General features: G+C 40.6%; 1 protein-coding gene across 9 annotated transcripts in view; it reads right to left on the reverse strand.

Moving 5' to 3' along the window:
- The window catches only part of UQCC1 (ubiquinol-cytochrome c reductase complex assembly factor 1), a 110,176-nt gene that overhangs the window by 60,635 nt on the left and 31,572 nt on the right, over window positions 1-17,969 (reverse strand). For 6 of the 9 annotated variants that reach the window (XR_012419304.1, XR_012419303.1, XM_045362822.2 and 3 more), the window contains 2 exons: window positions 13,122-13,194; window positions 5,478-5,535 (listed from right to left, as the gene is read on the reverse strand). Coding sequence is in view for 7 of the 9 variants with exons in the window: in XM_045362822.2 (XP_045218757.1) it covers window positions 5,478-5,535; window positions 13,122-13,194 (131 nt within the window). In the remaining 2 variants the exon portion in view is untranslated. The remainder of the gene's footprint in view (window positions 1-5,477; window positions 5,536-13,121; window positions 13,195-17,969) is intronic. The other 3 variants (XM_074005161.1, XM_074005163.1, XM_074005162.1) reach the window with 1 other exon arrangement.

The raw sequence follows: 17,969 nt of genomic DNA on the forward strand, positions 1-17,969 counted from the left end.
AGCTACTTGGGAGGCTGAGGTGGGAGAATGGCGTGAACCCGGGAGGCGGAGCTTGCAGTGAGCCGAGATCACGCCACTGCACTCCAGCCTGGGAGACACAGCGAGACTCCGTCTCAAAAAAAAAAAAAAAAAAAAAAAAGGACTCTGCTGATAAAAAGTTTGAAAATCACTAGATCCCTCTAGCTGGAAGGCTTTTTCATCCACTCTTTCGCTTGCTAACTTCTATTCACCCTTTAGGTGTCAATGTAAATGTTCTCTTCAGTGAAGCCTTCCCTGACTGACCCACCCCTAAACTAAATGAGACGCCCAGCTTCTCCCACATACCTTGTCACATCCTCGCATCACACCTATCACAGCTGTGATTTGTTTAATGTCTCTCTTCTCACCTAAGCCCTAAGAGGGCACGAAATAAATTTGTCTGCTATACACAGTACCTTCAATCAAGAGAATAAATGCCATAATTTTATGAATCTATGTTTAAGCAGGTACTTAAGTATTAATTAATGTTAATTTAAGTATTTAATTAGTTACTTTAGTAGTTATAATTACTAAAGAGGAAAGCAACTTAGTGCTTTGAGTTAGCCAGACCAGCACCTGAATTTCCTCTCCACCACATTCTAACTACTTCTTTGGGAAAGTTCTCTGACTTCTCTAAGGCCCTAATCCCTCATATGTAAAATGAGAATAAAGAAGTTGTGAGCACGTGTGAAATAATATATGTAAATAAATAAAAGATAATATACATAAAACACCTAGTAGTAAGTATATTTATGAAATACCTGACTTTAAAATAATCTTTAAAAACAGACTACATTTTACTCCCTCTCCATCCTACCTTCATTACAGGTATGTTCTAATTTTATTAGTTCCATTCCATTGTATAAAATTAATTTCTGCATTGAGAAGGTACTAGTGCTCCATGACAATTTCAATTTCTCTACAAATCTGTTAACACTTATAATGCCAACACAAATTCCAACTACATAAATCTCCCTGCCCAGAAGAAAGGGAATGCTTCAAAGCAGAGATAATACCTGAATTGGATACTGAAGGAAAAACAGGAATTTGTCAGGTGGAGAGGAGGGGGAAGGGCCTTCTAGGCAGAAGAAACTTCGTGCAGAAGACTTGATATTTCTACTATATCGTTTTGCTTTTTCTTGCAGAGAAGGGAGTAGTGATGCTAATGATGCCTAGAATAGCAACAAATGAGACTAGTAAAGGCACCATAGGTCACATCTGATCAGATGTGAATGCAGTGATATGAAACTTATTTTATTTTATTTATTTTATTTTCTGAGATGGAGTCTCGCTGTGTCGTCTAGGCTGGAGTGCAGTTGCACCATCCCAGCTCACTGCAACCTCAGCTTTCCAGGTTCAAGCAATTCTCGTGCTTTAGCCTCCTGAGTAGCTGGGACTACAGGTGCCCGCCACCATGCCTGGCTAATTTTTTTGTATATTTAGTAGAGACGGGTTTTCCCCATGTTGGCCAAGCTGGTCTTGAACTACTAACCTCAAGTGATCTGCCCACCTCAGCCTCCCAAAGTGCTGGGATTACAACTGTGAGCCACCGGGCCCGGCCAAAACTTGTATTTTATTCTGAGAACAACAGAGAACGTTAAGGAGTGAGTGCGTGTGTGTGTGTATGTGTGTGTTTCTGTGTGTGCTGACCCCATTTGTACTGAGAAGGCCAACAGAATGGGGATAGGGAAGCTAGAGGCCAAAGACCACTTTTCAAGTACAGTTGGTTGCAACTCAGTGTAATCAATTTAGTGGGTGACATCATCAATGTCTGTTGAAAAGAATTCAAATGAAACAGAAAACATCGGAGGTTCCCGCTCTCGGCCTTGGAGCCTCCCTCCCTTGGTCTCTGTACAGAGGAGCTACTTCCTTCTTCCTTCTCCCTTCTTTCTTGCCTATTAAACTCCCTGCTCCTTAAAACTAAAAAAAAAGAAAGAAAGAAAAGAAAGTATCAGCGATTACCTGACATTACAAGGATAAATTTTACAGAACTTTTGTACCAGATTCATGTGTCCATTCACATGTCCATTCTGGTCACAAAGTAACATGCATTTGTTACTATGGGTCAGGGTCAAAAAAAGTTTGAGTTAGGTGACTGAGCAGGTGAAGGGGCGAGGGAAGAGACAAAGGAGGGCTCCCAGGTTTCTGGTGTGGGCATGATGCCAGTGGCCAAGATAGGGAATAGGGGAGGAGGCCTGCTTTTATCAAGTCCACGTGGGGATGCTGGACAGCGAAGACAGCGGCCTTTCTCAGCATTTTTTCGGCAGCCAGAGTCAACACTAATCTTGTTCAGCAAAGACAATGAACACATAGTCATTGCAGCTGCAAGCTCAAGTGAATATACAACTGATAAGGGTCCTCTAGGAGCTGGAGGGCGTCCCAGTCCTAAATCCCAAACCACAGAAACACTGTGAAACTAAAAAAAAGCAGACAGGATAAGTGAAACACCATTTCCTCCAGGGAACTAACAGGGTGTGAGAAATCTTATCCTTATTCTAAGAGTCAACAGGGAACCCTTACCCTTGGGAACCTAAGCAAACCTTCTGAAATGTCAGCCACCAGGGTATTTTTGTTTATTAAGAGTTTGTTTGGTTTTGGTTTTGTTTGGGGGAGGAGGCATTATTTCTACTTTTCTAACTGTTTTCTAAGCCTCCTACCCCACCCCACACTACCACCTCCAAGAGGTACTTCAACCCCTACGCTTCTAGCAAGTCCACTGAGTCCTGTAACCTTGATGTGGCTATCCTTTGGTTACCCTCCTGAAGCTTCAGGCTAAAAGAGCAGGGCCAATAGAACATGGCTTGGGGGGGATCCATCATTCCTCCTAACCGCCTGCCCCGCCCCCCGTCCCCCTCCATTCCATTAGAAGAAAGAGTTTTCCAATTCTGGAAGTATCACAGCACAACTGAGCCCCAAACTACTTTCCTGGTGACCCTTCCACTACATTCCTCAGTAAACCTGCCCCAGACATGTCAGGCAACTGGCTGCCCTCAAATACTCCATGTTCTTGTACATGTTCTATCTTTTGTTCTCAATATTTCCTCAACCTAAAATGCCCACCCTTTCTCTGACAGAAATTCTAGTCACTCTTCGTGGTGCATCTCAAATGTCACCTCTACCACAAAGCCACTTTTTATCCAACACTCCACCCCATCACCAAATCTGGATTTAGTGACACCACTTCGTGCTTCCACCGCATCTGCCTGTGTCTTGGGCACAGCATTTCTTTCACTGTCGTGCATTATAGGCAATCGTGCTTTTATGTCGTCTGTTTTCCACTAGACTTAACATTTCTTGAAGATCCAGACACAGAGCCTGTATCTGATTTGCCCAAAAGAAACGACCAGAAAAGAACACGTCATACCCTTCTCTCCAACATCCCATGGTCCTGCACACACAGGAGGTCCTCAAGAAGAGTGTGCTGATTCAAACTGAAAAGCTACAGATTCTTTCCACCAAACCCTGCAGACCACCAGAACTAGGGGAGAGAAAGAGTGGAAGGGGAATCAAGCGTAGATTTGAAGCAGACAGCTTCCCTCTCTCGATTGAACTAGGGGTGGTACACCCTACTCCTCAGAAATTAAACCAACCTCAGCAAGGAAGATTCAGCAGGCAGTTTGGAAACTTTAAAGAACTATAAGTAGTTTCAAGGTTCTCCCAGCTGCTGTTAGTCGGGTATTGACCTTGGGATGTGGTCACAGGGATTATATATTTTATTTTGCCATCCACTCCCTCTAACACTGATACCTCTAGCTATATGGGCAATAAAGAGTCTTTCATACAGGTTCTGAATATTATCTTTGAGTTCCTCTGGGAACACCCTAGCCTTCTTGCAACCCTCCCACCTTTCCAGTGAGTAATTTTACAGTGCCACCTCTGCCGTCCTCCTCTCCTGAAAAAGCACTTTTTCCCCTCAATATATCCAGCTTCCCTCCCTGAACGCTATGCCCTAAGCTTCACCATTAAGACAATAGGAAGGCAGTGTGCCTTCTAAGCTGCCTGATGCATGGCACATTTCAAAGAACTAACAGGTAGAAGTATAAGGGTTTTGATAGTTGCAGCTTCCTTTGTGATCCTATAAGTACTTCTCACTCATATTTATTATATAACTTAGGCATTCTGATTTATAATTGACCATTTTACACAACTTATCTCCCTCACTTGACTGTAAGCTTCTTGAGAACTATTCTCTAGTTCCCACAAAGTGCCCAGGACATGGTGTGCACTTAATAAACTACTGCTTAGAAAAAGATAGCATAGGCTGGGCACGGTGGCTCACGCTTGTAATCCCAGCACTTTGGGAAGCCAAGGCAGGTGGATCACTTGAGGTCAGGAGATTAAGACCAGCCTGGCCATGATGGTGAAACCCTGTCTCTATAAAAATACAAAAAAATCATCTGGGCATGGTGGTGGGCTCCTGTAATCCCAGCTACTCAGAGGGGCTGAGGCATGAGAATCACTTGAACCCAGGAGACGGAGGTTGTAGTAAGCCGCAATTGCACCACTGCACTCCAGCCTAGGCAGCACAGTGAGACTATGTCTAAAAAAAAAAAAAAAGAAAAAAAAAAAAAAGCATAAAATAAACTGCCACTTTAGGCCCCCTAAGCCAAACTCAGTGTAACTGTGTGAGTACAGAGGAAGAAACATTTCAGAGGTGATCAAAACCAAAAAGTATATAGTAGTCAGTTGTGCAATGCAAAGGCTCAGCAGAAGGCAGTCTCAAACAAGGGTTCTTTTGACAGGGCAGCCATTCCCATGTTCCTCAGATACTCACTATGGTCAAAGTAGTAAACTTAGTTCTCCAGAATTTACCTTCCCAAGATCTGGCAGTTCAATAAATACATTCCCCAGCCCCCCACTTCAACGACTCTCCTATATCCTTCTGACCTTTAATACTGTGTAACGTTAGATGAAAAATTGATTTTTTTTGGCTACTTATTTCACAGCTGAAGAAAAAATATACTGTTTAAGGTGTTAAATATTTTTACATGCAACAAACCTGGCATGAAGCTAACTTGTATGCACATTTTAGAGGTACAGGCGTAAATGTCAGTGCTATAATTTGTTATAGGTTTCTGATGACCAGCAATGAAAATGACCACGGATTCTCACAATTCAAACCACTTTTACGTAAATGTGAACTTTCCTAAAACAGCCAAGGGAGAGAAAACTTTCCATCCAAGCTCACAGCGTCTCTTAAGAGATACTGATAGCATTGTTCACTGGGTTAGGTGTTCTTTGAAAAAATCCTACAAATATTAGTTTTCTTCTGGGCCTATGCTTTGACCTTTAATAAAAATGTGCTTCAAGACACCAGTTATTAAAATGAAAGGAACAGTTTTTAACACCTGAACAACTGCCATTTCATATAATCAGCCCTGCTGAGGGCTATACCTTACAAGTCAACTGTGTTTAAAAAAAAAATACATTTAGTGACTTCATTTAAATTGCTCACTTACCAGACGTGGAGTAGGGTTATAAGAAACCATGAATTGAATGTATCAGGCATCTGACACCCTAGAAAATAACAATAAGGTATAAGTATGTGAGGGTTTAAAGGAGGCATACTGACCATATTTTAAACATTGGCAGGCACAGTACTTACAGCGCTCTCTGATTATGCTATTGCAGAAAAGTCCAGTAGAACAATAGGGAGAGACTATGGGATAAAAGAACATTGAATCATAGTGCGCCAGGAGTAAAAGAAAAAAAAAGGATGGATGCGGTGGTTCACACCTGTAATCCCAGCACTTTAGGAGGCCAAGGTGGGCGGATCACCTGAGGTCAGGAGATCAAGACCAGTCTGGCCAACGTGGCGAAACCCCATCTCTACTAAAAATACAAAACTTAACCAGGCATGGTGGTGGACACCTGTAATCCCAGCTACTCAGGAGGCTGAGGCAGGAGAATTACTTGAACCCGGGAGGCAGAGGTTGCAGTGAGCCAAGATCGAACCACTGCACTCCAGCCTGGGCAAGAGAGTGAGACTCTGTCTCAAAAAAAAACAAAAAACAAAAAAAAAAAACATTGAATTCAGTCTGACCACCAGCCTTCTAGTTCTAGCCCTGTTACCAGCTTGTTATGTGGCCTTGGACAAATCACTTCTGCCCTTTGAGTCTTGGTTTTCTCACCTTGCGGAATGTGGCCTAGATTATTTCTATGGTTCCTTCTAGCTTCCGTGTGACTCTACAGTATTTTCCCTCCATGGGCTTGAATTCTGAAAAGCTAGGCAAACACTCCCTCACTTTTTTCACTTGGGCTGCACTGAGAGGCTTAAGTCTTTCTAGTATCCTTTTCCTGTCTTCCTTCTGTAAGGTACCCAATGTGCTATGGATATGGGTGTGCTAAATGATTTGCCCAAAAGATATGACCAGGAGCTGGGTGCAGTGGCTCACACCTGTAATCCCAGCACTTACGGAGGCTGAGGCGGGTGGATTGCTTGAGCCCAGGAGTTTCAGACCAGCCTGGGAAACATAGTGAGACACCGTCTCTACAAAAAAATACAAAAATTAGCTGGGCATGGTGGCATGCACCTATAGTCCCAGCTACTTGGGAGGCTGAGGTGGGAGGATCACTTGAGCCAGGGAGGTGGAGGTTACAGTGAGCCAAGATCATATCACTGTACTTGAGCCTGAGTGACAGAGCAAGACCCTGTCTCAAAAAAACAGAAAAAAGAAAAAGAAAAGATCAGGCGAAAAAAGTCAGGGCTCTAAGGAGCTGCAGCTGAATAAGAAAGCATATTGTATTTAGTGAAAGGCTGTTCATCACCCCCCAGAAATAACAAAACTGGGAAGGGCTTCTCCTTGGTTTCAGATCCCACAAATTAGTTCTGTGCCCAGACATCAAAGCCTCTCAATTCTCACTCAGCTAAGAAAAGCCTCCTGCTGGATGAGGAGTCTCCCACTGAATGTGCCCTCCTTATTACATAACAGGGAGAAAAGCCAGAGCAAGAGGAAGATGCAAAAAGAGAATAAATAAGTGGGGAATTTGGGCCCTTATGGTAGAATCTGTCCTCTGGGGCAATGACTCAAGAAAGAAGCACTATTCTCTGCTTTTCAGCAACCATCAAGGTATATGAGGTACTAAATGATAACAAAGAGGGGTCACTAGGAGATAAAACATAGGCCCGGACCCCTGTGAGGTACATTAACAGCACCAGTAATAAAGAGCTGTAATTCACTGCAGGCTTACTACGTGCCAGATGTTCTACTGGGTTCTTCACATCCATGAGCCCAATGAATCCTCCCAACAACCCTGAGGTAGGCATTGATATGCCAAATTGACAGGAAGAAAAGTGACTCAGAGAGACCAAGACAATTGCTGTTCAAGGTAATGAAAAGAGACACCTGAGATCAAATTCAGATCTACTTGATTCCAAACACTGTGTTCTTAATCCTGCTCTAACAGCCTCTCTAATACCACTATCAGAAACTAACACTCACTAAGAGCCCATCTACATACCAGATCTACTGCAAGCCATGTCAATACATTATCTCACTCAATCCTCACTTTAACCCTGGAGGGAAGCATTATACTCCTCATTTTAGAGATGAGGAAACAGACTCAAACTAAGTAACATGTGGGCAGCCACAATATTAACAAGCTAGTGGCAGGGCTGCAGTTTGAATCCAAGTCTGTCACAAAGTGACACCAAAATACTTTGGTGAGCTTACTGGGAGGTGCCTAGCAGCTGTCAAGTTGACTTCCTCTCAGAGCCCAGCAGGAGGGAGCTGAAGGCTGGTCTGGCCAGCCATACAGCTATTAAGACACATGCCATCTGAGAATGGGCCAACCACCCTCCACCTAGACGAGAATAGCCCTGAGAAACTCTCAAGCCCGGATCTGAAGTTGGGTCTTTTTTGGATGCTAGAACAAAACATTAAAAAGAAAAATTTTCTTGGAAGTCTGTCTTTCAATCTGGAAAATGAAATTTGGCTGCTTCTAAAGGACAATCTGTTCAATTGCTACCTCTACATCAAAGCTTCTCGGCAGCCTCCAGGAGCCTTTCCAATTTTCTCAGAGAGGGAATCAGTTCTTGGGCTGGAAAGCACAGATGGACAGACAGGCCAGCAGCTGGACGTGGGTCACAATTTCCCCTTCTGGGGTCACCTCAGGGCTGAGGGTGGGAAAAGTGTTGGCATATGATTGAGTCCCTATACACACTGGTGTCAGAACAGAAACCCACAAGGTAAAGCCCTAAAAAGTAACACCAATGACTGTTGACTGTGAACTATGCAAAAATACAGCAGATTCTTTAGTTCAGTGAAATGCATTTAAACATTTCAAAGTTAAAACCTGCTGTAGTATTTTGCTACAATCACACTCTTGCTCCAATGCACATTCAGTGCTTCAGTTTCTGAAGCTAGGCACTTTCTTTCTTGACATCAAGTTGGATACAATTAAATAGTTATTACTGTTATGGGAAGGCAGCATAACACGGTTGTACATTTAATGTGGGGTCAGACTGCCTGATGCAATACTTTGACTCTACCTCTCACTCACTATGTGACACTGGGTAAAATTACTCAATTTTCTTCTCTGTAAAAATGAGAAAAACAAGATAACTGACCTTGTAAGATTTTTGTGAGAATGAGATAAGGCCTATAAAATGTTTAGCAAAATGGTTAGTATTAAGTTAGTAGGTACTCAATAAATATTCACTATTGTTGGTTTTCAGCCAATTATTTAAATAGAATTGAAATTATCTTTGAAAAACCTCATTAATTATTTTAGATTGTATCAGTGATAAACCTCAACCACAGACTCAGAATGTATTCATTAAAGAACCTCCTCTCCAATGCCTCCAGTCTCTTAAGGGTTAAAGACAAAGCAGTCTGCAGACAACACTGTGGAATTAAACAGGAACTCTACTGACTGACCACCTCTGCTCCAAAGTGCTCTTCAGAGCAGAACATCTCTAAAAGACCAGTCAGCAAACCGCTGTGTATTCATCAGTGCAACATGCTCAGACAAAAGACATCCTCAAAATATCTAAGAAACAGCGGGCGGCTGAATTCTCAGGACTCCAAAAGTTAAGCCCTAAAATACCACAAGTCCAAGTGAGCAATGACCACTTTAAAAAGTACAGTCTTGGGAAGCAATATATTTATTGCTTTCTCTTGTTTCGTTTCTTTTTTTTTTTTTTTTGGCCCAGGCTGGTCTTGAACTCCTCAGCTCAAGGGATCCTCCTGCCTCGGCTTCCCAAACTGCTGGGATTACAGGTGTGAGCCACTGCACCCAGCCCCTTTCTCTTATTTCAAACCTGTCTCACCTACTCTTTAGAATCCAAGCCACAGGAAAGTCAATGTAATTATTTTAAAGATATTTGTAATCTTCTGCCTCCAGATGGCATATTATAGATTTGTTCTCTTTTTATTCACTAGCTACAGTTTGGAAGCACTTTGGTTTGATATGAAAACTTAATCTACCCACAAATGACTAAGATGGGCCACAATAGAACGTAATAAAAATGAACATGCTATAGGTCTCAAAAGTAAATTCTCAAACTGAGTCTCAGAAAACCTGAAGAGTGGCGTTACTGAAAAATTTACTTTCTCCCTAGGTAACTACTTCAAAGGCTAAGCTAGGACAAAGCTCACCAATAGGTACACGCTATAGTTAGTATAAACATCAGTTTCCAATAACAATAGAAAATCTCACAGAGATAGTTTGTATTTAAATATAACAAAATACAGAAAATATTAAAATGTATTACATTTTCTAATTTGCAATTACACTCATTCACAGGCAATATGTTATAGTGGAAAAATCCCTGGATTTTAAACCAGACAACACAGGTTCAAGGCTTGGCTAGGCAACCCTGGGTGAGTCACTTAGCCTCTTTGAGGCTCAACTGTTTCTGAAAACAAAATAAAACAAAATGAAAATAATACAAGCCCTTCCTAGCCCACAATATTTTGTAACTCCTAAGTGAGACAAATATAAAAGCATATTATGTGAGCTAATAGTATAAAAGTTATTTATAAACTTTTCTTAAGTTTTATAAGTAGTTTACAACAGGCTATGAATTGAAACACGATATGTTAAATATGTAAAAAGTCTTATTATTCAATACTATAATATTAACTGAAGAACCTTCAATAATGAACAGCTGGCCAAGACAAAGATATCTAGTAAACATCCTTTCAAAATAATTCTAAGAAATGTCTGAGTTATTTATTGAATCAAATATAAAATAGACATTAAATAGATGTCTGAGGATGAGGTTGTTGTTTTTTTGTTTTTGTTTTTGTTTTGTTTTTTTGAGACGGAGTCTTGCTCTGTCGCCCAGGCTGGAGTGCAGTGGTGTGATCTCGACTCACTGCAACCTCTGCCTCCCGAGTTCAAGTGATTCTCCTGCCTTGGTCTCCTAAGTAGCTGGGATTAGCCCACCACCATGCCCAGCTAATTTTATTGTATTTTTAGTAGAAAGAGGGGTTTCACCCTGTTGGCCATGCTGGTCTCAAACTCCTGACCTCAAGTGATCCACCCGCCTGAGACTCCCAAAGTGCTGGGATTACAGGCGTGAGCCACCATGCCCAGCCTGAGGATGAGGTTTCAAAAAGACATGATGAAAAATACTTCACACACGGATTCATGAAGGCACTTAAAGAAAAAAAAAAGGCTGGGTGCGGTGGCTTAAGCCTGTAATCCCAGCACTTTGGGAGGCCGAGACGGGCGGATCACGAGGTCAGGAGATCAGGACCATCCTGGCTAACACGGTGAAACCCCGTCTCTATTAAAAAATACAAAAAACTAGCCGGGCGAGGTGGCGGGCGCCCGTAGTCCCAGCTACTCGGGAGGCTGAGGCAGGAGAATGGCGTAAACCCGGGAGGCGGAGCCTGCAGTGAGCTTAGATCCTGCCACTGCACTCCAGCCTAGGCGACAGAGGGAGACTCCGTCTCAAAAAAAAAAAAAAAACAACCAGGCTGGGCATGGTGGCTCATGCCTGTAATCCCTGCACTTCAGGAAGCTGAGGCAGGATCACTTAAGGCCTATGACCAGGAGTTCGAGACCAGCCTGGGCAACATAGTGAGACCCTGTCTCTACAAAAAATAAAAATAAACAAATTACCCAGGCATAATGGCATGTGTTTGTAGTCCCAGCGACTCAGGAGGCTGAGGTGGGAGGGCTGCTTGAGCCAGGAGTAAAAGGATGCAGTAAAAGGGCTAGAGCCACTGACTCTAGCCTAGGCGACACAGCAAGATCGTCTCTAAAAAAAAAGAAAAAGAAAAAAGCAGTTTCTAATATTAATAGCTTCATCAGGTAGAGAAAAAATATTTTTTCCTTTTGGACTAACTTATCCGAGACTAACAAAGAAGCAGGAAAATATTCTTTCCAGGTTATGAATAAAGAAGAAATGAAAGGTGGACATTAAATTGGAATTATAATTCAGTATGGTATTTTAGTTTTTGGTATCAATCTGCTGAGACAGTAAAATAAACAAAATGATTTGTATTTATTTGATTTTTAAAAACTAAAATAGGCCAGGCCCCATGGCTCACACCTGTAATCCAGAACTTTGGGTTGGGAGGTCAAGGCAGGTGGATCACGTGAGGCCAAGAGTTTGAGACCAGCCTAGTCAACATAGCCAAACCCTGTCTCTACTAAAAAAAATACAAAAATTAGCTGGGCATGGTGGCATGCACCTGTAGTCCCAGCTACTCAGGAGGCTGAAGCACAAGAATCACTTGAAACTGGGAGGTGGAGGAAGCAGTGAGTCAAGATGGCGCCATTCCACTCCAAACTGGGCAATAGAACAAGACTCAAAACAAGTCTCAAAAAACAAGACGAAACAAAAAAATAGTTATTAAATAACCAAAATTGCATCCAGCTTTCTTCATTGTTGTGAACACAATTATATGTAAATATTTGCTGCTAGAGAAAAATCTCAAATGTATACATTTAGGTGTATGCTGCTTTGAGGATGTGACTATTACCACAGAAGTACACAGCATACATTTCCTTCCAAAATCTGTGGAACTGGAAATGATTTAATCTCTCCCAATTACAAGTACCTGCTTTAATTAACTTTGTTAATAATATAACTGTTTACAGCATCAAAATTAATACTGTGATAACAATCAACTGCTTCTGATAGTCTAAACCAGCAAAACCCTTTTGGAAAGCAATTTATCAATGAGGTAAACATAATAAAATTATATGTGCCTTTTGACCCAATCATCTTTTAACATGAGAAAAATCATAATCCAGGAATAATTATGGATTAATTTTAATTAATCCTGGATTAATTAAAACAAAACTTAAAAACAAAAGAGGAATAGCTGGCCAAAAGTCCATGTCAAAATGCTAAGTAAAACATCCAGAATGGGCCGGGCACAGTGGCTCACGCCTGTAATCCCAGCATTTTGGGAGGCCAAGGAGGGCGGATCACATGAGGTCAGGAGTTTGAAACCAGCCTAGCCAACATGGTGAAACCCCATGTCAACTAAAAATGCAAAAATTAGCTGGGTGTGGTGGCACATGCCTATAATCCCAGCTATTCGGGAGGCCAAGGCAGGAAAATTGCTTGAACCTGGGAGGTGGAGAGGGAGGTTACACTGAGCCAAGATCACACCACTGCACTCCAGCCTGGGCAACAGAGCAAGACTCTATCTCAAAAAAAAAAAAAAAAAAAAATTCCAGAATATAAAACAGAATATGTTTACTACGAATACTCTTATGTAAAAAGATGCACATGTGGACAAGGGAGATAATGTCAACGTACAGTTTGTTTGTTTTTTTCAAAATAAGCAAAATGTTTTATTTATAGGATCCTTTTGCTCTCTGTTTATTAAAAAAGAAAAGCAGCTGGGTACAGTGCCATGTGCTTTTAGTCCTAGCTACTATTCAGGAGGCTGAGGTGGGAGGACTGCTTGAGCCCAGGAGTTTGAGGCCAGCCCAGGCAACACAGCAAGACCCTGTCTCTAAAGAAATACATACAATAATTTTTTTAAAGAGAAAAATAAGCAGTTTGGATTATATGCTTTGTGCAGGAAAAACTGTTTCACTAGGGACTAAAAAAACCTATCCTATTAAAACACAATCATAAAAATGAAATGTAGATTTGTTCTCCTTCTCAGTACTATCAAACAATAACTTACTTAGAAAGAATTCCTCGAAGTCAGTTTTCTCCACACAGCTAGTATACATGCGCAGGGCCGCAATCTTAATCTTCTAGACAAAGAGAATAAAACCAAACTCAAGACATGACCAAGTGGATGTTCTATTTCCATTAGACATGGGTCACAGAATCTTATATTTCTTCAACTAGAAGGAAGGGTCCAAACCTCTCTCAGGTAATTTAAACCAATACAAATGTTTTTTTGTTTTCTTAGAGTTTAGCCATTCATACAGACTTCACACAATTTTCATATTTTAGGACTTCAGCATGAAAACCTCAGAAAGGCTTTTCCAATATTTAAATGAAATCTCTCATTTAACTCCAACCTACTTCACCACATTTGTGGCTCTAAATCACTGTTCAGCATTATCCACACTAACTCTTCAGTATCTGAAATCCTTTATAGAAAAAAATTACACATTCTTCTGGCCAAAATCAAACAAAAACCCTCAAGCCTTTAATCTTTCCTCAGAGGCACTACTATCTATTCTATAAATCTCTGGGCAATGGAATAAGAGGTATCTTTTTTCCAGATTTTCTTTAGTTTTATAGTTTGCTGATTAACATTGTATCTGTAAATAAGGGTTTCTAATGAGTGCAAAATATAAGAATCAAACTTTTGCTATTCCCAAAGCACTAGGAACTCTCTTAGGCTTTTGATATGAGTGGTGGTTTTAATTTATTCACTGAGCTGTATACTTAAGATTTGTATATTACACTGTATATAAATTATGCCTTAATAAAAATAAATCTAAAAATAAATTATTTAAGAGTTGACTTATAGGTCTGAAGACCAACTCAGCACTACAGGAACAGGTATTTTAAGGACTTCCAAACATTTCATTAAGGATATAACTAAATAAATGAGCACATCAACAAGGCTTCTAGAAGCTGATTTTTTCTTAAAACAACAGGGAAAGTTACAAACTCAAATTTGCATAGACTAAAAACAAATGTATACAGGCTGAGAATGACATAGCAACTGAAGAAAAACCAATCTAGAACTTAGTGGAGCTATGATATTAAGGTTTAAAGTCACCAAGAACATACTATACCCAAAACTATATAATGTTCATATTTTTCTATATTCTCTAGAGTTAAAGCAAGTGTCTCTGATGGGTAGAAATACTCATAACAAATTAAGGAATGATTACGTCTCTGATTGTAATTAAGATATTTTATATAATAATTTGAGATCTGTCATATTTTTAAGAGCTTCCAGTCTAAAGTTAATACAGGGGAAAACAGGACATATAGAAATAGACAATAGAAATCAGATATCCCTATCTGGGGAGTAAGTCAGCCTAAGCCCACATTTAAACAAAACCCATGATGAAACACTAGAAATGAAAAGCAAATTAAACCTAAAAGCAAGCAGAAAGAATGGTATAGTAAAGAGCAGAAATCAACAAAACTGAAACAGAAAAATAAAATATAGAAAATCAAAGCCAGGTCAGGTGTGGTGGCTCATGCCTGTAATCCCAGCACTTTGGGAGGCCGAGACAGGCAGATCAGCTGAGCCCAGAAGTTGGAGACCAACCTGGGAAACATGGCAAAACGTTTCCATCTCTACCAAAAATACAAAAATTAGCTGGCCATGGTGGTGCGTGCCTATAGTCCCAGCTGCTCAGAAGGCTGAGACAGGAGAATCGTTTGAACCTGGGAGACAGAGGTTGCAGTGAGCCGAGATTGTGCCACTGCACTCCAGCCTGGGTGACAGAGCGAGACTCCGCCTCAAAAAACAAATTTTTTTTTTCAATAAAATTGATAACCTATAAAACTGATCAAGGAAAAAAAAAGCCCAAAACACATAAGATACAAATTTTCAATATCAGGAATCAGAGAGCAGACATCACTACATATCCTAAAGACATTAAAAGGATAATAAGGGAATACTATGAACAACTTTACTCCAATGAACGTGATTACTTAGATGAAATGGACAAATTCCTCAAAAGATACAAACTATCAAAGCTCACTAAAATAAATAACATGAATAGTCTTATATCTATTAAATAAATTGGATTTGTGGTTAAAAACCTTCCCACAATGCAAACTGCAGACCCAGATAGCATCACTAGAGAACTGTACTGAACATCTAAAGAAATGTTACGAAATCAGCCAGGCGTGGTGGCTCACACCTATAATCCCAGCACTTTGGAAGGCTGAAGCCAGTGGATCACGTGGTCAAGAGATTGAGACCATCCTGGCCAACATGGTGAAACTCCATCTGTAGTAAAAATATAAAAATTAGCTGGGCATGGTGGTGTGCACCTGTAGTCCCAGGCTAAGGCAGGAGAATGGCTTGAACCCAGGAGGCGGAGGTTGCAGTGAGCCGAGATCGCGCCACTGCACTCCAGCCTGGTGACAGAGTGAGACTCCATCTCAAAACAAAAAAGAAAAAGAAAAAAAAGAAATGTTACAAAATCTACACAAACTCTGCCAGAAAACAAGAAACGATATTTCCCAGTTCATTCAATAAGGCTAACCTTATCCTGATATCAAAACCAAGGTCATTAGGAGAAAACAAAACTACAGAACAATAGCCTTCATGAACACAGATGCAAAATTCCTTAAAAAAATATTTTAAAATTAAATCCATCAATATTTTTAAAAGGACAATATATCATAATCCAGTGAAATTTATCCCAGGAATGCAAAGATAATTCAACACTGACAAATCAATCAGTTTCACCATATCAACAGACAAAAAAAAAAAAAAAGCCTGTTTAATTTTGTTAACACTTGCAGTTCTAGGAAGTATTTGACCACAGAACACATCTTGGGAAGCACTGGTCTGTGCCATTACCAAACTAATGATAATCTAATAATATCACGATCCTAATAATTTGGCCTTGACAGGTCTACTCCTATCCTTAAGACAGGGAGTTCAGGACATCTGCCCCAGCTCCTTGCTTCATCCAATAATTCACTGAGTACATAACTCAGTGCCTGGCACTGATCTGGATGATGAGAATAGAGCAGTAGACAAAACAGAAAAAATCCCTGTTCTCACAGAACTTATGGCCCAGTTCAGCTATAGACAAGCATGTAACTTTAAAATTTCTAATTACCTATTTATTGATCTTTTTTTTTTTTAAACTTGTAGTCTCCTTCAGATTCCTAGATATAAAATCCTCTGGGTTCATAATTAATCACCTTGCCTGGAGACTTGCCTTTAAGGCCCAAGGCCCAAGACTTTCCTTTAGAAGGAAGCTTCCCCAGCAACACGTTTGTGAAAAAGCATTCATCACAAACAATGAAGACTTCACCAGATTGGCCAGAGTATGTTTTCAGTGCTTATGCTATGGCAATCAGGAGCATTTTATAGTTCTTCACTTTTCCTGCTGCAAGGCCAAGCCTTTATACTTGGATGAGCCATTTTCCTGGACAAATCTCTAAAGCAAGTCCCTTAAGACTATCACACAGAGATTAGAAATAATAACTTGAGGAAAGAACCTCTTCAAGAATCATGCACGGATCTGAGTTAAGGAGGTAGGGGACTGAATTTTCAACCAGTCAGTACAAGCTGTCTGGTCCTTGGATGACTTCATATTTATTTCATTTTAACTTTAGAAGACTTCATCAGTCATTTTTTACTTGAGTAAAAGAGAGGCACCTTGAACAGCTTTAGGAAATGAAAATCTGCTCTCCCATGAACTGATGCATTTTTTAACATCCTACAGGATGAAAAACAAATCTAGTAAAAGGATTGCATTAACAGCTATGTAAGAGTTTGAAAGGGACTGGCGAGGTGGCTCACGCCTGTAATGCCAGCACTTTGAGAGGCCGAGGTGGGCGGATCACGAGGTCAAGAGTTCTGAGACTAGCCTGGCCAAGAGACCAGGCTGGCCAATATGGTGAAACCCCCTCTCTACTAAAAATACAAAAATTAGCTGGGCATGGTGGCGGGCACCCATAATCCCAGTTACTTGGGAGGCTGAGGCAGGAGAATTGCTTGAACCCGGGAGGCAGAGGTTGCAGCGAGCCGAGATCGCGCCACTGTACTCCAGCCTGGGCGACAGAGCAAGACTCCAACTAAAAAAAAATAAAAAGAGTTAGAAGGGTCTTTTAAATCATTTGAACCTTCTATTGTCTACTGGAAATCCTTCTACAGCATTCTTGATTCACAGTCAACCATCTGGGCCTCTGTTCAAACAAGACCAACGACCTTGTAAGGCTACCTATCCCACCGGAGGACAATTCTTGTTAGATTCTTATTTTGCTAAACTTAAAATCTGCTTCATGTAACATTCATTGAACATTATTCTGCCCACTGGAATACCTTCTTTTTTTCACAGTTGCCCCTCAAATACCTGAGAAGAATCATCCTGTCTTCTCTTTTCCAGGCTAAGCATCCCTACTTCCTTCAACCATTCTTAACAGTTTCTAAAGCTTTCATAAGGCTCACTGCCTACCTCTGAATACATTCCAGTTTGTCAGTGTCCTTCAGAATAGGAATAACTTTTTGGCTTAATGCTCATATGGAAACCTATTCTATGGCATGTGGCTGAGTTGGGTAAATATTATCCTTATCTCACCTGATACTGCATATAAAGATAATTTTTAAAAATGATGATTCCAGGATACTCACATAGGTAAGGAAAAGCTACATTTAAGATCCTAAATATGATTACAGAACATGGGAATAATATATGAAAACATTAAAGAAAAAGAGAAAAGATAGCTGATACTGCTGATATGGACAGACATGCAGGTATTTTACTCCCTAATCAAATACATGTGAAAACACAAAACAAATAATTTTGCCAGTGCAAATCCAATACAAGTGTATTGATTTGAATCAACATTGCTGAAAACGGTTCTG

The sequence above is a fragment of the Macaca fascicularis genome, chromosome 10, assembly GCF_037993035.2.
Source record: "Macaca fascicularis isolate 582-1 chromosome 10, T2T-MFA8v1.1".
Lineage (NCBI taxonomy): Eukaryota > Metazoa > Chordata > Mammalia > Primates > Cercopithecidae > Macaca > Macaca fascicularis.